The sequence below is a fragment of the Magallana gigas genome, chromosome 10 (assembly GCF_963853765.1).
Source record: "Magallana gigas chromosome 10, xbMagGiga1.1, whole genome shotgun sequence".
In the NCBI taxonomy this organism is placed as follows: Eukaryota; Metazoa; Mollusca; class Bivalvia; order Ostreida; family Ostreidae; genus Magallana; species Magallana gigas.
In genome coordinates this window covers 12068017-12091265 of record NC_088862.1, presented here as the reverse complement: position 1 = coordinate 12091265, position 23249 = coordinate 12068017, and the positions used below count along the sequence as shown (strand labels likewise).

Here is a 23249-nt window from a genome sequence, read left to right as displayed (position 1 = left end):
AATTTTCATTTGATAAATAGTATTAATGATAACACATGTTTTCGTCAAAGAAAAGTAGTATTTTACCACGCGTGATTTGCATAGCTAGAGTTACTTCCCCATAGTGATTTGGCGGGAAAAACATCTATTTTTAGAAACTACATATCCTTACCTATCAAACGAGTACATTGAATATATACCTTACCAGGCATCATTTTTTGGTCAATTGTACATCGGATACCTTAATATTTATTGTATACTTGCCCTTTGTACTTCATTTCTCATCCAGCACACTACAAATATCAATGGAAAAAGTTAAATTGATAAACAGTTCGATTTGTTTGAACTCTTCCTGTGTGGACCGGAAGTGACGGAAGACAAAACGAAACCGGTTAAACACATTTTCAATCAAATGCCTATCATCCATGAAAGTTTTATGCTTTGATCACTTATAGTTTCTGAGATCTCGTTTGTACAAAATGTGTTTCAAAAAAGCTACCTGAGATGTTTGAGATATCTCACCGGAAGTAGAATTTTTTTGTTGAGTTAACATCGCATAGATGTTATTTTTGAAGTGCTTCCGATGACGACCGGAAGTTACGACGAACAAAACAAAATAGTTTAAACACATCTACAACTATAGGTCTATCATCCCTCAAAGTTTGGAGGTTCAAGTCTTTATCGTTTCTGAGATCTCATTGTACATAGCTTTTTGTCGCGGGACAGGAAACAGACGACAGGAAGTGAACTTTGAAAAAATGAAAAAAACGCCTAGAGATATTATCATTTTCTATCAGTCCTGAAAATTTCAAGAGAATCTATCCAGCCATCTCTGAGAAATCTTGTGGACAAAAAACGGACAAAAAAAAAATAACTAGACTCTTGTTGCAAAAGCAACAAAAAGGTCTCCCGTTTTGATATACATGTATCAATTTAACTGTAAGACATTGCTTCTCTCACATAGAAAAAAAAGTGGATATAATAATTATTGTGAATGATATATCAAGACGTTACTTACATGTAAAACAACGAGAATGAAAAAGAAATCAATTTTGAAGTACTTTCTGTGACGAACGGAAGTAACGCCGAACTAAACAAAAATGTTAACCATTTGTACAATCATATGTCAATCTTTCCTCATAGTGTGGTTGTTCACGTCTCTGCCAAATCTAAGATCTCTTTCAAACAATATTTTTTGTCTCAGGGCCGAAACGGACGAACGAAAGTGATTAATAAAAACAAAAACTGGTATTTCTCGTACATTTGCTTAATGTACATCATTGTTTTTCAGGCTAGATGAAATTCCAAGAAAGTCAGTTAAACTTGTTAAAAACAGGATTTGGTTAAACCCTTCCGGTAAGAACCAGAAGTGACAGTTGACAAAATTAAACCCGTTAAACACATCCCCAATCAAAATTCTATCAATCATGAAAGATTCGTGTCTCAATCACTTACAATGACGAAAATCTCGCGGACTTCAAATTTGTAAAAAGGAAAGCTACATAGAGATATTTGAGATATCTCACCGGAAGTAAAATTTTTTTGCCAATTTAACATTATATAGATGACATATGTAAGATTGTATACTGATATTTTCATTTTATGTAAAATTAATAAAACAAATTTTTTAAGTGCTTCCGGTGACGACCGGAAGTTACGCCGAACAAAACAAAATAGTGTATACACATGTACATACATAGGTATATCATCCCACAAAGTTTGATCGTTCAAGTCGTTACCGTTTTTGAGATCTCCAGGAATCAAGGTTTTTTGTCTCGGGACAGGAAACGGACAAACGGAAGTGCTCAATCTAAATTGTAATTAATATTTTTTTTGTTCTTGCCCTTTCTACTTAATTTTTCATCGACTTCACTACAAATATAAAAGGAAAACAGTTTAACTGATAAATAGCTTTATTTGTTTGAACTCTTCCTGTGTGGACCGGAAGTGACGGAAGACAAAACGAAACCGGTTAAACACATCTTCAATCAAATGTCTATCATCCATGAAAGTTTTGTGCTTTGATCACTTATAGTTTCTGAGATCTCGTTTGTACAAAATGTGTTTCAAAAGAGCTACCTGGGATATTTGAGATATCTCACCGGAAGTAGAATTTTTTTGTTGACTAAACATCGCATAGATAACCTATCCATAGAATTATACTTATATATTTATTTTATGGAAAAAGAATATTATGCAAAAAAGAAGTTATTTTTGAAGTGCTTCCGTTGACGACCGGAAGTTACGACGAACAAAACAAAATAATTTAAACACAATTACAGCTATGGGTCTATCATCCCACAAAGTTTGGATGTTCAAGTCTTTACCGTTTCCGAGATCTCGTTGATACAAGCTTTTTCAACGCGGGACAGGAAACGGACGACCGGAAATGATTTTTGACAAAATGAAAAAATCATCTCGAGATATTGTCATTCTCTCTCATTTTAGAAAATTTCAGATAAATTTATCCAGTCATCTCTGAGAAATCTTCTGGACAAAAACTTGGGAAAAAATAATAATAACTAGACACGATCTCGTTGCGAGCAACGAGGAGGTCTTCCGTCCGATTTTTAGAAGAGGAAATGACCTTGCCTTTTATCTTCATCAACGAAACATATCAGGAAATGCAGATGTGATCTAAAAGAGCGATGGATGAAGGATTATACACCTGTAGGATCCTTAATTTTAAGGACCAGTCCCATTTTATTTCATATTAAATAAGAGGTCTATTGACTTAATAACAGGTCTAATAACCTGTAATAAAAAGAAACCGAAGAAAAAAAGAGGGCCTTCCTTTGTAAACGGAAGACCCTAATAACAATAAGAATAGAAGGGTCTTCCGCTGAAGACGGAAGACCCTAATAATAAAAGACTGTATTTGTCTAAATCTTAATTGAAGAGTGTTTTTCAACTTGTACTACAGTCCAACAACCCTTTTATGTTGATTATTTTAGTTAGAAAATTAAATAAAAAGCAGAGAAAGAAATAGAGAGAAAGAACAAATCTTGGCTCCGGCGAGATTAGAACACACAGCCTTTGCAGGTGTCTCAAAACATGGCTGACGCGAAATAATTCCCGAATTTGTGTTTGAATTTGGGGCGTTTTCGCCCGGGAGAAGTTTTTGTATGAGATGAAAAACAAAGTGTAAGATGTCTGACTATTTAGGTTTGGTAACAGTGCGAGGTCATTTGAAATATTGACGCGTGTTTTTGTCTGGAGGGGGGTGAAAAGACCCGAGCTTGATTTTCGTCGTAAATAAATCGAAAATAGAATTTTGAGGTGTGGATCTCGGATTCGTGTAACAACTATTAGGGGAAGTCCTAAAACAATGACTGATGCAGTTTACCCATGTATTTCAGTGTTGAGAATTTTTGTTCGTGTCGTTTACTATTATGTTTGACTGTTTTATTTCAGCAGGATTGATAGAATCTTTATAAATGTAGAATTAACGAAATCAGTAACACGTAAATCTATTCGGTAAAAATTTGATGCAGTAATTTCCACAGTTCTAACATTCATAAGTAGTTCACACGCTATCGTAGATTCAGACTAAACGGAAAAAAAGAAATATACATGCAACAGAAATATTACGTGGCTGCACAGGGGCCAAGCCCATTTCAACATTAATTTCAAAGAAACCATACATAAAGAAAGAGGTCGAACTCTGACCCAGATAGAAAACTACCAGCTCGCTTCAAAATCCTAAAAAATCAATTAATCTTTAAAACACTCGCAACGTGCATGTATTTTTCATAAAAGTAATGTCTGAGATACACTCCTGCCGAATTTTAAGTTGTGGCACTTATGCGGCGTTTTTCCTTTGATGACTGGTGTACAATAATTTCCAATACTTGTCTTTCACCCGAGTAGGCGTGGCTTATCACCGTACAATAACTTTAGAATTTACAAGTTATTGTTCTGTATGAAAGAAGGCATGGTGATAGTACCGTACAATAATTTTTGAATTATTGTACACTGAAAAAAAGAAGAAGCAAACTTCCACAAAACTTATGCTTTAATCAATTTCAAAACAACTCTAAACTCAAATTCTTCTCCATAAACACCTGAACTGCTGCTGAACGTTCTTGTGTAATTTTTAACACAGACAACATAAAATTCAACAACAAAAATGAAAAAAAAAATACGTTTCGTTTAGTTTAACAACCTATCTGGCTACTAACTATACTTTATAACTGAAACGTAACGTTGCAGTTTTTAAATTATCCAAACGGGAATTTAGGCCTCTTGCTCATGGGCTCCTCTTTACTATGGGCAGTTGCAGATGTTTCCGGAAAAACGGAACACTCGGAGATGATCCAATTCTGTTTCGTACTCTGCAAGCGTCTACGTAACGCTCATGTTCAGTAATCCGTCGAAAGCTTCCATTTCGTCACAAACTTGAGATGATGTCAAGTCGTCGATCTTTTCAATTTTGAATTCATCCTCAAGGAAATCTACGTCCATCTGTCAAAGCGGTCCAAACTGAAATGCTGCGCGAAAAATGCAGCTCGTGAAAGTAGGCGTGCCACAAATCATTTGCTGGACCAATCGTCATACAATAATTGCTGTATCTTTAAATGAAACGGGGCCGTGACCTCGTGCCCTTGCGGGCACTCGTCACGCCTCCGTTTCATTTCTAGATACAGCAATTATTGTATGACTATTAGTCCAACAAATATAACTTGATGGGTCTTACAATAGGGGAGATATACGCATTATTCTCTCGAAGTCGCCAGTTTATTTTTACTCGGACATTTACCGGTCCAGAGCTCACGATGGGATTTTGCCTATGACAACAGCAGTATTGCAACAAGTCGAGAAACATTTGCAATAATCTTTTAAAATCTTACATCAAACGCAATTTATGGATTTACTTTTTACTTTTAAAGTTTTCAGAAATAAAATATATAAAATGCCATAACATTTACATGCTAAACACTACATATGTATGATGAGAGAGAGAGAGAGAGAGAGAGAGAGAGAGAGAGAGAGAGAGAGAGAGAGAGAGAGAGAGAGAGAGAGAGAGAGAGAGAGAGAGAGAGAGATTAATCAGAAATCGATTTGATCAGAGACATAAATAACATTTACGTCTCAGATTTGATAAAGAAATTTATAATTGTTTTATCTGCTTTTTCATATGTATTATATTTCTTTTTGTCTCAAGTTTTTCTTTGCCGACAATAACTGCATAATAAAAAATTCTGGTAAGTCAGCAAATAAAATAACCTACATCATTAGAAATATAGTAAGATTATTTATTCCCCATTTTCCCGAATCCAAACGATACCCAAGTGTTATGTCTAAATGACCAATGTTAAGCATTCAGTTGATAATAAAAATCGGTTTTTTTTAAATCCCAGACAGTCAATAGATTTGTTATTAAATCATTGAACAGTGAATTTCAAAAAATAACATCCGTAGACAATATCCCGAAACTAGAAAAAAATACGTATTTACTTTTTTTGACGTCAAATGTACATTAGCCTCTAGCCTCATTACTCCATGTTACCTGTAGTAGATCTTTTATAGAGAGAGAGAGAGAGAGAGAGAGAGAGAGAGAGAGAGAGAGAGAGAGAGAGAGAGAGAGAGAGAGAGAGAGAGAGAGATTTTAGTGTTGAGGAATTCAATATAAACGCAACATTTGTCAATAAACGCATGTATACATGCATACATGTACATATCTAAATGTTTGAATAAATACAAAACAACCTTTCATTTTAAGCCATGTGAAATACTAAAAACGTTGGTGCATTGCTAAATGTTGTGTGTATACAATCATTGAAATGGCGGCATTTCTTTGATGCCGGCAAAGCGATCCAGTGAACTCTAATGCGGTCAAACTGCAGGGGTGCTTCGGCGGCATGTCTTTGATGCCGGCAATGCGACAATCGTCCGAATTTAGCGAGCAGTTGACAGAAAAGAGCTCTATATTTGTACTGAAAAAAAGCCGCTATTATTTTTATTTATGACAAAAAGAAAACGGAAAACATTCAAATCCATCATTATAAAGATAAAATCGTTAAACAAAACACAGTTAAGCAAGAACAAATAATCGGCACTCGGGGACTGAACCCGGGTCGCCTGGACACAAGTCCACCACTCTAACGACTGAGCTACGCGGACTCTCGCTTCAGAACTTTGGAGCCCAAAATCTCGAGAATGCATGGATCGATTTTAAAACAGATTTCATATTCAGAGGTTTTTAGAGTGTCTCTATCGAATAGTAACATAAAAAAAATTCAAGTTCAAAAAATTGAAAAATTAAGGTTTTTCATTTCCTTCCGCTGACGACCGGAAGTGACGGCAGACGTTCGGATATGCGTAGTACACTGCGGCCGTTCACTCTCTACGATCTCTGAAAATTTGAAAGTTCTATCTTAAATACTTTTGGAGAAAACTCGTGAACAAGCAAAAACAAAAAATCTTTAATATCTCGGGACCGGAAGTGACGACCAAAAAAATCCCACGTACTTTTCTTACAAATGTTGTCATAAACAAGATCTGAAAGTTTTATCAAAATCGACTGAAGCGTTTTCGAGAAAACGTGGGAGAAAAAAAAAATAATAATAATAATAGAGGAAAAGAAACAAAGCAAAAACAATAAGGTCTTCCGTTTCCAACGGAAGACCTTAATAATAGAGGAAAAGAAACAAAGCAAAAACAATAAGGTCTTCCGTTTCCAACGGAAGACCTTAATAAAAAAAAACACTAGACTCTTGTTGCTATAGCAACAAAAAGGTCTTCCGTTCCTCATGTATTAATCTGCACAAAAAATCAGTTATCTTGTAAACAGAAAATGGATATAATATATATCAGTTTTGTGTCTTGATCTATCACAGTTTCACATATCAACAAAAAAAAATTACTTCCGGTGAGATATCTCAAGTATCTCAGGTAGCTTTTTTAAAAACACATTTTGTACCCACGAGATCTCAGAAACTATTAATGATCAAGCCCAAAAACTTTCATGGATGGTAGACATTTGATTGAAAATGTGTTAAACCAGTTCCATTTTTTCTTCCGTCACTTCCGGTCCACACAGGAAGAATTCAAACAAATCGAGTTCTTTATCAGTTTAACTGTTTGTCTTTGATATTTGTTGTAAGCTCAATGAACAATTATGTACAAAAGACAAGTATACAAGAAATATTTAATACAATTTACATTGAGCACTTCCGTTTGTCCGTTTCCTGTCCCGAGACAAATAAACCATTCACCTCTAGACCTCAGAAACAGTAAAAATTTGAACATCCAAACTTTAAGGGATGATAGACCTTTAGTTGTAAATGTGTTTAAACATTTTTGTTTTGTTCGTCGTAACTTCCTTTCGTCACCGGAAGCACTTCAAAATTTTTTATTTTTACGTATTTAATTAATTTTCCGTAGAATTAAGATATTAGTATAGTTCCTTACATATGTCATCTACGCAATGTTAAATAAACAAAAAAATTCTACTTCCGGTGATATAACTCGATTATCTCAGGACGCTTTTTAAAAACATATTTTGTACCCGCAAGATCTCAGAAACTATAAGTGATCAAGAAACGAAACTTTCATGGATGATAGACATTTGATTGAAAATATGTTTAAACAGTTTCATTTTGTCGTCCGTCACTTCCGGTTTACACCGGAAGAATTTAATCAAATCAAGCTGCTTATCTGTTTAACTGTTTTCACTCGATAGTTTTAGCAACTTTGATAAATAATAATGTAAAATAGGCAAGTAAACAAAAAGTAACAAATTTAATTTTCATTTAGCACTTCCGTTTGCACGTTTCCTGTGCCGAGACAAAAATCCTTATTTCGACGAGATCTCGAAAATGGTGAAGATTTGAACAACCAAACTTTGTGGGATTATAGACCTATGTATGTACATGTGTTCACATTATCTCATTTTATCCGGCGTAACTTCCGGTCGTCACAGGAAGTCACCAAATTTTGATTTTTTAAAAATATGTTGGTGATTTAGCAATGAAGTAACATTTAAGCTATAAAAACCCAAAAGGTCATCTACACTCGATAAAAAAATCGTAAAAAAGATCTATCCACTGAGACATCTCAAATATCTCAGGTAGCCTTCTTTTTTAAAAACAAACTACCCACAAGATCTCAGAAACTGTGAGAGATCAAGACACAACACTTCTATGGATAATGGACATTTGATTGAACATGTGTTTAACGGGTTTCATTTGGTTCGTACGTCACTTCCGGTTCTCACCCGAAGCGTTCAAGCAATAGAAGTTTTTTTTCTAACTTTAGATTTTTTAAACATTTAACTCAATGTGATGAACACTAACGTATCGTAGGTAAATGTACTGAAATATGTATTTTCAATTTCTTAATCACTTCTGTTCGTTTGTTTCCGGTCCCGAGACAAAAACAGAAAGTACTAAAAAATTGACATTCTGTCTTTTTGTATTTCTTGGGAATTACTTTACAGTATTTATGAAATCCATTTTCTGTTTACAAGATAAATGGATTTTTTGTACAGATTAATACATGAGGATAGGAAGACCTTTTAGTTGCTATAGCAACAAGAGTCTAGTTGAATTTCTTTTTTCATCAAAAGTAAAAACAGGCGCGATACCAAGGGGACTAGACCCTAAATCTCTTTACTTGATGGACTTAACCCTTCATTTCTTTATTTGCGATGGGACACTTGCATATTGTGACTTCCTTTTTTTATCGAAATAAACAATAACATCAGGTATAATTTTGATTCCTTTTCCTTTCCAAAAATCTGAAAAAAAAACAGCGTAGCACCGTGTCTTAGCTCGTTGACTATTTTTCTGTAAGCCATCAGTACGAATCCCGCTGGGGATTTACCTTTATAAACAATTTTACGGCACATCTTTGGTCAAATTCTAAACCGGTGAAAGTATTTTGGTTTTAATGTACTTTTATCTATACTTATATTGACAAGTGTCCCATACCATCTTATCTAGGTTCGCTTCTTAGGTTTTGAGTAGCCATTTTGGTCCACTTCTAGTCTGAATATTGGGTCTGAATATTCTGCATCACATATTACTTCTAATAGTGTATTTTTATTTTGCAATGCCACATAAACTTTATTGAATAGACTGTTTTAGAAAATTAAATTTGTACAGAGTTTAGTAAGGGACTATATTTTGTTGCGGAATTTTTTCAAGAAGAAAACGAACAATTTTCATAACTCACTAGTTTTAGAGTACTGTTACTTTAGCTTCCTAATTTTCAGCACAAACAAAACTTCTAGATAGTTTTTGTAGTAATTACAATATATTCATGATGTTCTAAAAACATATAAAACAATATTATGAAATTGTTTTCGATATATATTTATTTTGGCATATTTAGCTTATATTTCATAGAAGTTAAGAAAGAATAACTCTAATTTTGGTCTAAAATTAGCTTATTTCATGCTATATCTCTATTTTCTTTTAGAAGTGACCCCTACTTGCTTTAACTTTAATGAAACATTAAACGTATGTATATTTGTATGCAAAGTTTTGGAAAGATAACATTACTATAATTTATTTTATTTGCGTTATAATTTGATTACATATGTAATATTTCTTGTTGTGTTCATTATGTACTGGCCTTTGAAGCCTCCAGTAAAGCAAGAATTTGTAAACTTTTGACTTAGATTTTACTTTCTTGGTCACTGCATGTGTTCAACTTCTTACTGTATTAAATTCATAATTAAATAATTGTTCAAACTATTTAAATTTGTTTGATTTCTTCAAGATATCAATTTCCATGTCAAATGTTAGCCAAAATTTTAAGAAAATCATCATTCCTGTTTGGGATCCTATATTGTCAAAATTGGCATGTGACATGGGCTACATAGAAATTAATTGAAGATCTTAGGTCTCCATCTTTATTTCCAAGTGGTTTTTAGGATGATTGACATCACTCTTATTTCAGGTGCCAACCTCATTAAGCGCACTTAAAGAAAGATGGTCCGACTTTAAAGGGACATGGTCACGATTTTGGTCAAATTCTCTTTTTAGGCTTTTATTATTTACAATGCTTTAGAAATGCATTTCTAAAGACTTAATAACATTTGAGAGTCATTTGTAGAGTTAGATGGAAGATACAGGACTCACAATTCTTTGTCATGTAAACAAGGCTCGTGCCCTGTTTTTGTTTACATAAGTTCAATATACCAGTAAAAATCTTTTTCCAGCTTATTTGTCTATCTTTTTATTTATTTTAAGCATAGACAAACAGTTCCTAACATTTAGCACATTTATTTTAGGTTTAAACCTGAAAATTTTACTTCAACGTTCAAAATGTAAACAAACGCTTTTTTGACTCGGTGAAGAATTTCAAGCTCTGTAACTCTGTAAATTTAACAAATGACACTCAAATTTCGGTTGCCTATTAAAAATGCCTCTCTAAGGCATTGTAAATTTTAAAATTGGAAATATAATTTTTGACCAAAATCGTTACCATGCCCCTTTAAGTGCATAATTTTTTTTTTTAGCCATGCTTTTTCGTTAGCCAAGAGTGACGGTCAACGGTGTTTATAGAAAAAAAACATTGTCACCCTTGGCTAGAGAAGATACCAGCCATGCTGAATTGATAAGTGGGACGCAAAAGATCAATCTTTTCAAAGTAACTATGACGGAACCATAACAGTTGCTTGATTCGGTCTCCAACGTCCAAATATTTGTATTTGTATGCAGCCTTCACTTAAATAGAAAAACGACTTTTCGTTTGTTGTAACGTTTTAGTCAACGGTAGGAATGACTTACGTATTTTTAACCACTTTCATAAGTAAGGTTTGCAATAAATGATTAGTTAAATGTTTAATTATTTAAATAAAAAAATAGTTAATTTGTTAAATATTAATAATAATTGGTTAAATGATTATCAGAGATATTTGTAAATGTTAACAATAGAATTCTTTGGTATAAAAGCAAAAAAAAAGTCACCCGAGTTACGTGAACAGTTTACACTTATTTCATCCTTACGCATTTTATGTTAAGATTATCAATCATCTAAATGCAGTTGTTTAGAATTGTCGTTAATCAAAACAATACAATGTTGAACACACAAGCAAACATGTCAATAATTTAATAACTCTTTGCAAGTCCTTTAATATATTGTGGATCTACCAAAAATACAATTTTTCTTTTGAAGTTCTTTTATTTTTGACAATGTAAATATTCTAAAGTTAATGAATGAATAATATGTAGTCATTCAAAAGTGTTCATGAAATCGATCATCATTTCTCTTTTAAAAAGTAGTTTAGTATCATAAAACTTAATCACAACTATAAATAGCATGTAATTTGATAAGAACAAGGTGGGGTACTAGTATTGACCGTATTTAGTCCCATCAGATGAACGACGTTTTTGGTTTATTTTTTAGAGCGTATTGTACTAAGTTGTACAGTCACTAAAATGACATAATATATGTGAGAAATAGCAAAATTTAGAAGTTAATATTTGGCCGCAAAATAAAAGATATTAAACGGTATTTTTTTTTTCTTGTGTGATTTATTGTACTGAATATGATTCTGGATCAGTTCTTCGGACAATAAAATGGCATTAAAAACGAGCAAAAATGCAGGAACTAACCCTCTCACTTTAATTGGTGTTTTAAAACTACATTAATATCTATATTTTTCTGTAAAACTCCACTCAGTTGAATATCCTGAATAATAATATCGTTTTCTATGTGATTAATTTTTATCGGTTTTGTTTTTAGCTTACACGAATTCTACATCCCCATTATCAGCAGTGTGGCTGTATAGAAAAAGTCAAATCATTATTCGCCATGCCTCGTTGGGAAACCTAGTTCAATTAAAATCGTTACCGGCGATGAAAAGGTTGAGTTCAGCAGTTTGGTTTTTATCCAAAATTCAAGGCAACGCATTAAATATAATACATCTATTATTTGATGCTCTATAGTTGTATGATAGCCATACATAAACCTAGAGACCTGAAGTAACAGACAGAGGTATTATATCAAGTCAAAGAGAAGCATATAAATAAGGATATCAGATGATTGAATTTAAGGAAGGATTTTTCTCGTTATTAGACCTTCTTTTTATATTAGGAAATTCACGGATTTTTGACACATTCACACTGTTCATATAACCAAGTGATTTTTATCAGTTAAATTACATTTGATCTTTTTATTTTCGAAACAAGGTCAGGTTAAGGTCACTACCTTTTTCCTCAGCTTAAAGGATATTAAAAATAAATGTATTTATCTGCAGTTATGTAAGCATCTGTTTAAGATATGAAGTTTAATATCTACTCTTCGATAATATAAAATGATAGAATATCAGAATGTGTATCAGCTAATACTACGAAATTGGAATAAATATTTAAACTAAATATTGCTTACCTTGCATTTCATCTATTTTTCCTTAATTATGAAGATATATCATTAGTTTTTATGCTTCCAACATTGAAATATTTCTATATAAAGATATAAACTGACCCAAACGCTGATATATTGACATTTTAATATAAGAGAAAATTCGATTTTAGTGATTTTTTCACACAACTTTATTTATAGAATTAGTGTTTACAAAAGGTAAAAAATGTAATTTGATAGGCAAAAACACATATGATGAACCCCAAGCATCTTATTATTAGTTCCCATTAGTTGAAAAAATCAAACATTAATGTTATTGTTTTGAAACTACTAAAAGGTTCATGATTCTCAGCAATTTTGAACTGCAAAAACATGTCTCCAATTCCGGGTCACTCCTATGATTTTATGTTAGATTTTTTAAAATGAAGCAATGAAGCAAATAAAACTTTATAAATACACTGATTACGGACTGTGTGCCTTTCTGTATATGATTAGTAAAAACTATTTGAAGAAAAACATTTACAGACCATCTGAGAAACGAAATTATAGGAATCACGCGCTTTGAGTTCGAGAGTTTCACTCATTTTCGACATTCTACATTGGTTATTTACGCTGCAGTGTGGTTGATGTGAAAGTTGTGGCCGAGTATTAATAGCTGCATAATATTGCACATGCATTCAGTAATTTTTCAGAAATTGTTCATCATAATAAATGCTCAATTAAATTTACACTTATTGATAAATTAAACTGAGGGAGTTTCCCCAAATTTGTGGTTTTACGGTAACATGTAAGAGGGAGAGAAAAAAATAAATTGAATGAAATATTCCATGCCACTCTGTTGTCATCGTATTTATCTTGTTCGTTATTTTTCTTTGCTTTTAATATCTTTAGTGTCACACAATGATTGTTTCGTTCTGAATCACTGCCCTCATTTTCATTTAGAAATGGATCAATGTTACTTGTGTATCAGTGGTTTTAAATATTTTTTCCTGAGTGGCAGTATTTTTTCAATGCTGCATATTGATAAAAATCAAAAACGATTCCCCGACATTACAGAGACCTTAAAGTCACATGACCTGGAAATTGAGAAAATTATTCAAAAGTGGGGAAGCCAGGCCTTGTTGAAATACCTCCGTAAATATTGTTCCTGGGAATCATTTTGAAAAAAGAAATGTCTGTTTAATAGCTCGCAAACTGTACTTTCAATATGTATTTGATAAAAAATAAATATTGAACAACTTTTCAAAATATTAACGAAGCATGTTTAAGGAAGAGGTTGTTGTTGCATTCATGTATAGTATTTTTAACTTTCAGTGTTTACTTCCAAGTGACAATACACACCTCAGTGCTCAAAATGACGATACCTGATATTATACAGTGAGCCAATGTTCTAAAGGTCTACGTAGTACATTTTTTTAAAACATATTTGTACTATACAAAATAAACACAGACGATCCAACACTGGACGAAGCTGTGCAATTCAGTCAACTGGAATGTTACTAAGCGGTAACTGAAAGGTGACTGAATGGCAAAGCTATGCCATTCGGTCACCTTCCCAGACCATTCAGTTAATATTTGCATTCAGTTGACTGAATGGCAGAGCTTCATCCTGTGTAAAGTGAATATCTCCTTTCGTTCAGACGATCAAAACACCAACACCCTCGAGTTCACGGCTCTTCAAAAGTCTATCCACCCATTTAAAGTGCTTTTGCTTTGGAAAATGCAATTTAAGACTAATATCAATCGCAAAAAAGTATTAACATGAAGCATGCGCAGAAATATACCAAAAGCTTGTCTTGATATTTCCTCACGGATAATTGATTTCAGTCGGTATTGTCTTATTTTATCTGTACTGTTGATGAAATGACATAACAGTTAGTTGAGGAAATGTTGACAATTTCACATTTTTTTTCATTTTGTAAGTTTCAAATTGTTCTATCTATCAGAATGAGCACTTTGTTTTGTTTAGTGTACATCATTATTTTAGTTAGAGGTACACTGTTTGCATTCAATCCCAGTAGACTTTTAGCTTCACTACACATTTGAAAACAAGGGATTTCGATAAAATATGAGCTTTTAAACATTTAATTTTGCTACAAAAACCTGTTATTCAGAAAACTCTGCATGTCACTAAGACATTAACATTTAAAAGATGAAAATGAATAATTAAGTATGAGGTAACCGATTTCTTGATGAAGGAAATTTAAGCAAATCAAAAATTGTACAGCATGTTTCTAAGGCCACACCAATATAATTTCTTGTTCGTCGGACCCCGCGCGCTCTTATTCAAATAAAACTAAAATAATTAGTTATTAATTTCCTGCATCCAGGAAATTCTGCACTATTTTCTCTTTTATTTCCGCCTTATTTTTTTGCAATTTAATTAAATAGTTTTATTCTATAAATCAGAAACAAGTAGAAAAAATACAATTGTCTGCACAAATTTATTTACGTACAGCCTTAAAACTTCTGTCATTTAATCGCCAACCCGCTTGTACATTATTTCACTGGATGATCGACAAACAAGAAATTATATTGGTTTGGCCGAATTTTGTATTGCTTTTCAGAGTGTTCGTAGTTGTCTAAAGTTTATTTATTCGTTTATTTATAGGAGAGTGTATTATAAATAGTGAAAATCGAGGAAGGACATAGCTGGAACAACACCCATCAACTTTTAAAAGACAGAGAGAATTGGAAAAGAATTGCCAGTGATCCATGCTCTATAGGGGTTTAAATAGGCTAAGTCAAGTAAGTGAGTATTGTCAAAAAAACTTTTTTTATTTGCGTGCGGGATTTTTTCGCTAGGTTTGCGAGAGCCTGATCATCGCGAAAATTTCCCGCCGTAAACCGGTTTTTGACAAATGGATATTATGAAAACAAGACTGGATGAGTCTTCTGTCGCAAAAGTTAGCCGTTTCAAATCAGAATATTCCGAATAAATCGCGAAATTAAATCGCCGCGATTATGCATTGGATTTAAGTATTTTAAATTGGTAAGTAGGAAACCTTTAAGCAGTTTAAATGGGATTCACAAAAAAGGAGGCTGCATGGGTGCTTAAATTATCCATTAGATCTACATTAAAGTTTTTAATCTCATTTTTAAGCTTTTAATCTGTAAAGTTAATTTTTTTTTTATATATTAGCATTAAAAAATTGACTGTATTTTTATTCAGAGCTATTTTTCTTTAGATGATCAACATAATCTAAAAATGGCGAAGACCATTCAGCCCTTTTAAATATGTATGGTTATCTTAAACACAACTTGATGTGTATGTGTTATTTTGACTGTGCACCATTTTCCTTTAACTACATGTATAAAGCTTCTCTACTTCCATAATCAGCTTTTTGTCTGCATTGGTTAGAATAGAAAAACTCATTCTAATAATCAACACCGTTTTGTTGTGGATATTCACCAAACTTTAAAAAAAAATTCTTATTTTAATATCACCTTTTGTCAAAATTTTGTGTGAATGATTTTTTAAACCTTTTTTGAAAAATTAAACTTTACATATAAAAGTAAGCCTTAGTTACTAATCCCATACTTGAAAATCGTAATGAAACAAAACTAGGAAAAGCACTTGTGATACATTATTCTTGATTTGCTTTTTCCAAAACGTTTGTTAATATTTACCAATAAAGAAGCCAAGCCCTCACGTGTTAACAAATCTGAAAGGTTCGGAAATTGTTAAAACAATTACAGATTTACACACACAAACCCCCTCCCATTGAAGTAATTAGAACTGCTGTCAGTGAGAGCTCGATGGTCTTGTCTATTTTTAGACTATATTGATCTTCCTAAGAGGAAAATCTCTGTTTCAAATACTAAAATACATAACATTTTTCTTTCTAAAATAAAAGTTTATAGGTTTATAAACCGTGTTTAGATATTAAAGGTAAACTTGATGACTAATTTCTTGATCACGAAACTGAACAAGTAAAAAAATGCTACAAGTCCAAATCAATTTAAGTTTAAATTGAAATTTCTAGTTATTTTGAGGTAATTTATTTTGTACAAAAGCCCATTGAGCTCATTTTTTGTAGGTAAAAAAAATTTTTTTTTCGCGATAAAACGCAAAACTTCCGCGAATAAACGCGTAACTTTCGCAGATAAACGCGAAACTTTCGCGAGATAACGCGTAACTTTCGCGAATAACGCGAAACTTTCGCAAATAAACGCGTAACTTTCGAGATATAACCGCGTTGCTTTCGCGAATAAACGCGAAACTATCGCAAATAAATGCGAAATTTAGCGAAAAAACGCGTAACTTTTGCGATAAAAAGCGATACTTTTGCAAATAAACGCGAAACTTTCGTGATAAAACGCGGGGTTTTTTTTTCGAGAATTGACGAGAAACTTTTCGCAAAAAAACGCGAAACTTAAATATAGATATTGTCATTTTATAGAAGAACCCCTTTGAAGAATAATTACTGAAACAAATATATTAATTTAAATAAAACAAAATAATATTATATAAAGATGTAAATTGATTAAATCTAACCGTATACAAATTAACATAAAATCAAACGTATAAGAAATCTTTAAAATCTTAGTACTGATTTTCAAAGGACATAATGAAATGCGCTCCTGACATTCTAATGGGCGCTGTATTATTGAAAATGAGACAGCAACACATTTTAATTATAACAATTTTAATTCGAATTAAATGTTTTATTAAGTATCATTTTAGAATTGAAAGGATATTATTGTTTCAAACGTTATAATATATGTTATATCACCGCTACATAAATTAACGTCTAGTTTAATATCAGAAAAGATAAGTCAAGCTGTGAATTGAAATTTTTAAGCTTTTGTTCAAATCTAGATGACGTAAACTCTTCCTCCAAATTTATCACATATGTGATTTGAAATTAATACTAAGATTTTAAAGGTTCCGACGGTTGAATTTATATCAATTTTATAAGAAAAAGATAATTAATAAATGCCTGTTCGAACACAGGGTTGGCGAACAAATGAAAATCGTAAACTGATGCTCAAACTTATTATCTACTTTGGACTTACAACGTATAAAAATGTTATAAAGTTTAATCAGATTTATTAATATCTATTTGCAAAAAAGATAATTTTGTCTTCATAGTTCAACGTAACACGATGATTATCATTATAATAAACAATTAGTATTTTTTGATAAAAAAAACTTGAAATGTGTTTGTTTTCAATCTTTTTTCTTCATAAGGGTTTTGTTTGAAATGACAATATTTATAAAATGGTTTCGCGTTAATACGCAAAAGTTTCGCGTTATTTCGCGAAAGTGACGCGTTTTTTCGCGAAAGTTACGCGTTTATTCGCGACACTAACGCAAATATTCGCTTAATTCGCGAAAGTTACGCGTTAATTCGCGAAAGTTTCCCGTTAATTCGCAAAAGTTACGCGTTTATTCGCGAAAGGTTCGCGTTTATTCGCGAAAGTAACGCTTTATATCGCGAAAGGTTCGCGTTTATTCGCGTAAGTTTAGCGTTTATTCGCGAAAAAAATATTTTTTTTTACCTACGAAAATGAACTCAATGGGATTTCGTAATTTTGTGAAGTACGACGATTCTTTCTAATAATAATTTTAATTTGTTTAAGCAGAGTGTTTTGTTAAATATAATTTACAAACATACCTTTTTTCAGCAGAGAACTTGGACTTTGCATCGAAGGCTCATCCCCACGCTACATCTAAGACTATCACGTTCTCCACAGTAAAACAGAAGAAAATGCCATATGCAAACAATGTTAGAAAAATAACATATGACTGCCGTTATGAGAAAAGGGTCCTTAAGGTCAAATTTTCGTTAACATTCTTTTTCATCAATTCTGATTAGTCAACTCTTTCTGAATACAAAAATACAAAGATATCCAAGATCGTATGTGTTTTAAGCATTTTATGGCAATTTTAGTAAGAGATGTTAACAAGACTTTGACGTAGATAGTCGAAAACGTCAAAACGTCAAGTACGTCAAATTTTTTTGGCAATAAGTTTTTTCTTCTATACTTCCTTTCATGTCTTTAATTGTTTGAAGTAGAATTAACTGATAATTTTGTACGATTCTAGATTTCTTACAATTTTACCAAAAGAGATCAAAACATTTTGAATATCCAGATAAAGCTTCTGATGACTCCACATGCAATTACCCCCCCCCCCCCCCCCCCCGAACATGAGATAGAAAGATAAAGGTTATCAAAGAAAACAAATATCAGTCCTCTCCCCAACCTTTAAATCCATCAAAGTTATTTAAGCTGCCGAGAAGCAAATTAAATAAGCAAACATGTAACACACATAAATTTGTTCAAATTCGATGCCAATGTTTCCAATGTTTCGGGGCATTGTCAAATTGAATACACAAATTCATTTTCAAAAAGAGAAATATTTATTTTTTTAATTAACCTTTTGCACGGAAATTTTACCGCATATTTACTGATAATATTTTTTTAGTATCTTCATAGTTCTGGTGCGAGTATAAAATCAACTATAGCTGTTTTTGAAACTCGGATGTTATGGTGTTAAATTATTGTCATAATTTCTCTTCTCTTTTATACGTTATCAACACTTACATGTAATTCTTATAAAATTACCGATGGAAAAAAATTGGCTTTGACTGTCTCACTAAAAAGTAATCACAACTACAAGAATGTGGACAGTTGATTTGAGAGAAAAGATTTTAACAAAAATGGCATCTTATATTTAAAGATTAAAATTTACATCCACTTAGTTTTCTTACGAAAATTGATTGTAATTCACAACTGTATAGAAACAGACATGACTGACATGAACTCGGTCCAGTTGCGCTCAAACAAGTTTATAAATCATCATCGGAAGTCCACGACCTGTCTCGCATTCAATTATACGCGTATGCGAGACGGGTCTTTGGTTTCTAACAATGATTTATAAAAAAGTGATTTCCCAATTGGAGCATAAATTCATCACACACTAGAATGTAAAATGTGGTGTTTAAGTTTCATAGCGGATGCAAAAGCAATTTAATGACGTCTCTGCATCAACTAGTGTGCAATATTACGCGTTCTTAATGTGTAGATATTGACGTTACAAGACGATTGTGTATATTTTTTTTATCAAATGTTTGTTTTTTAAATCAACATGTAATATTTGACTTAAAAAAATATTAATCGCGGTATAAAAACAAGGCCAGACTCTAGTTATTCAGAAATCACAACATAGACGCGGAAAAAATAGAAACAGAAAATTAAAAAAAAACTGCGTTTACAATGCCGCAACTTTGACGTCGTTTTCTGAGCATTGTGACGTCAAACGATAAGGGCTCTTTCCTCATGACGGCAGTCATATACTTTGTTTTCAACCTTTCAAATTTTACATAGTTCTGCAGATGATCTTTAATAATTTTTATTCGTGTTTTTAGTTGATTTGCTAAATAATAAAATTCTATATTATACACAAGCAAATATTCGCCCTAGTTTTATTTTCGCCCCTTTCGCCCTCTTGTCAGAGCGAATTTAAGACTGGACGAATTCAAAACAATCTTTAAATTACTTTGTTTTGAATTCGTTAAGTCTTAATTCGTCCAGTTACTTAGAAGGAGTTTGCACATCTGTGTCTGTGCGAATTCAAGACGGGGCGAAACGGTTTGCAAGTGTAGAGGGGTGAAAATAATCCGGGGAGAAAATAACCCAGTATATAGAAAAATTAACGGAGTCTGTTATTTTCTATCTAAAGTATGGTATTAAGGATAAGTTGAACTTGGTGGTCAATATTTCGATGTATAATATGTTTTCTGAATCAACATGTAAATTCTTCAAACTTAATAGTATTTCATTTCTTTCAATGAAATGCCGAGTCTAGTTTTCAAATAAAATAGTGCAAACCACTTAGAAACTTCAATAAAATCATTTTATGTGCATGTACGGGTTTATTATATTATTATTACATTGTTTCTGTTATGTTTTTTAGCGTCTATGGTTGCAAAGAACCTTCGTATTGCTGATAACTCTTGGATTAGCTGCTGTCCTGTTTCAGTATAACACTAGGCATATAAAAACTAGCCAGCACATATCTTCAGTAGAGAAATTAAACACAGATGGACCTTGCAACGAAAAGATAAATCTGTCAATTTGTGCAAACAAAACACTATACAAAATTGAAGACATGTTGGAAACTGATGACAAAAAGAAAGTTGTTCGTGCAGCCCAGAAAATTTCAAGCAAATACGGAATGGTTATGATGACGTTTATGAACAAAGCTTTTGTTCCCTTTCTTACAAACTGGATGTGCCATACCAAAAGCATGGTGGATTACTCTCAGGTTCTAGTTCTAGTTACAGATAAAGCAGTTCACAGTGAAATAACCGCCAAGTATCCCTCGCTCACTGTTATGTTCCTGAGTATATTCAAAGACATTAATACTAAGCAAAGGTACTGTTCCGCCGGTTTTATGCGCATTGGTATCTATAGAACCAGGGTGGTGAATTGGATTATACAAGAAAACATTCCAGTTTTTCTTTTCGAATTGGATGCTATGTGGAAGAGTAACCCCATACCATTTGTGACAAGCAAGAAGGAATATGATTTAACGATTATACCAACCTATGAGAAATCTTTCGAATTAGCGATTGGGTTTTACTATGCGAGGAATACGACTCGGTTAAAACAGTTCTGGATGGAGCTCGATCGTCGACTGGACTCACTAATGACCATGTTCTCATGTTTAGACAATGAAGAGCATGTTCGAGCCAAAGACAATGATCAGATAGTGTTGAAGGAACTTATCATAGAACATTACGGCAATGTTATTGTCTACTTTTTACCACTGACGCGATTTCTTGATGGAAAGTGGTACTTTAAACCAAATGAGGACCAGCTGAAAAACGCTTTTATTCTTAACTTCAACTTCGTCATCGGAGTTGATGAAAAAATACAAAGGGCAAAAAAATTCGGACACTGGTTTGTCGCAGATGATAATGTTACATGTATTAGTCATATGAATAATACTTCACCACAAAAACTTGCATTGAAGAACAAGCAGGAAATAGTTATCAAACGATCAAATGATTCCTTTGGGTGATACATTTTTATATATTTAGCTTTAGAAAGCTGGGTTGTCAACAAACTACATAACGACTTCTTAAAACAAAATTTTCAGTATAACTTACATGTAGTAAAAAAATCTTAATATTTTTGCTTTAAAATTGAAATTTTTTTTATATCTTTTTACAATATTCGTTTTCTCTAGAGGACTGTTTCTCTATCCCAAATTCTACAAATCTTTGTAAGCCTTTGATTTTTCACATTTCATTGCATTTTGCTGGAAAAGCCTCAGTTAAGAAGCCGAGAACTTAAATATGTAAGTCGGTCACGGTGAAATCATCAGATACAAGTAATTGCACTTCTATCAAGTAAAAAAAAACTAGTATCGGATATACAAGCCAATGCATTACAAACAAACAAAACAAACAGTAAAACCAAAAATAATGAAGACTCTATTAGGAACTTTTCAAGCTAACATTTAGATTTAAAAGTGCACTTTTGCATTGCATCAGCCATTAATAGGTCCGGATGATAACGTTGAAAAATTGCTCGAGATATCTCAAGTACTTCCAAATGGAGAAAAGATGTAAACATTTCCCATTATAGATCTCCGTAAGAAATTTGTCTTCGTTCTTTTGAACTGTTAGGAGTAAAAAATGATAATTGTTCGATGAAGATATCTTGGACATATTCCCTTTTATCTATTTCAACTGTATTTCTTTCACAGATATGTGTATTTTTATTAAAAATCATCAAAAAGTAATGGAAGCAATAATTTGGGACAGACTATAATGTTGTTAACATTATCGTGAAACCTTAAAAAATGAAAAGGTGATATATATATTTTCCCATTATAGATTTATTTAGACTCTAGGAATTGAAGTTCAAATTTGGATTTTGATTCAAGAATTTTTTTTTTGCATTTATGTGCAGCAATTTGTAATATCGAGCAATTTTGTTCGCTGTATTGTTTGTTTGGAAAATAATTATCATAAAGTACCAATGACTTTGACTAGTTAACGTTTTAGGAGGTGTAACAACATACAATTCTCTGTTAAGGCATTTTTGTTGACATAAAACAAAATGACCTAACTTTTCTTTTATCCGTCTGTATTTAGTTTTATGAAGTGTTTAATACATTGTTGTTTTTAACTTCTTTAAACATATTGTCATCCATATTTGCTTTATATGTTGATATGACTCCATCCATCGTCATACTTACATGTATATTGATGTGGCAGTGTTTGCAATTCTTGGTACAAAATACGCTATGAAGAAAAATGTACATAAGCTGTTTATGTTTTTTTTACTAGATGTGGAAGTGTGACTTGTATAGATTCTATTTTGAAAACTTTGTATATTTCGGCATCGGTAATAAATACAGTTTTTGAAGTCAGTTTCTTTTGCTGTACATAGAATCATCCGTTAATTATCCAGCGACATACTTTTACTGCATAGTTGAGGCCATTTATTGATCAGCTAAAAAGAAGAGTTCAGTATGAACAAATGGAAAATATATGATTATACGAAAATTAAGGTATATGATTTTTTCTGTACTAAAAAAAAGTTAAGGTTGAATAACACATTGTCACAGAATGGCTGGCCTCTGATCGAAACGACATTTTGTTTTATTAAAAGGATTTTATCGACGGCAACATATATAACTCTTTATCCCCAATTTGCAAATTTTTCGTTTATTTGGCATATGTATAGTTTATTTATCATTATATCCTTCATAATCAAATAATTTACAGTTAATTTGAGTGACGTTTTTCAGGTGTTTTTTTCAAACTTAAAGCTTAATAAATCATTGCTAGAAATTTTAAATAGATCTAATGACTCATTTTATAACCCGGCAGTCTCCTTAAAGGTTGATTTTGGGTTTTATTTTTGTCTACAAGTTTTGAATCTGCGTTCACTGTAATCGGGCACTCTGCGTTCCAACGAGATCTGTTAAA

The 23249-nt window shown here is 32.4% G+C and overlaps 1 protein-coding gene across 11 annotated transcripts in view; it reads left to right on the top strand.

Annotated features, from left to right (window-relative positions):
* The window catches only part of LOC117683412 (uncharacterized), a 36815-nt gene extending 14013 nt beyond the window's left edge, over nt 1-22802 (top strand). The window contains exons 2-6 of one of the 11 annotated variants that reach the window (XM_066073890.1): nt 10448-10703; nt 13609-13671; nt 14906-15046; nt 17926-18074; nt 20219-22802. In XM_066073890.1, the coding sequence (XP_065929962.1) occupies nt 15010-15046; nt 17926-18074; nt 20219-21328 (1296 nt within the window). In that variant the 5' untranslated portion in view covers nt 10448-10703; nt 13609-13671; nt 14906-15009 and the 3' untranslated portion in view covers nt 21329-22802. Of the gene's footprint in view, nt 1-10447; nt 10704-13608; nt 13691-14905; nt 15047-17925; nt 18075-20218 lie in introns of all 11 variants that reach the window. The other 10 variants (XM_066073888.1, XM_066073894.1, XM_066073893.1 and 7 more) reach the window with 10 other exon arrangements.
* Nucleotides 22803-23249: the final 447 nt, after the last annotated feature.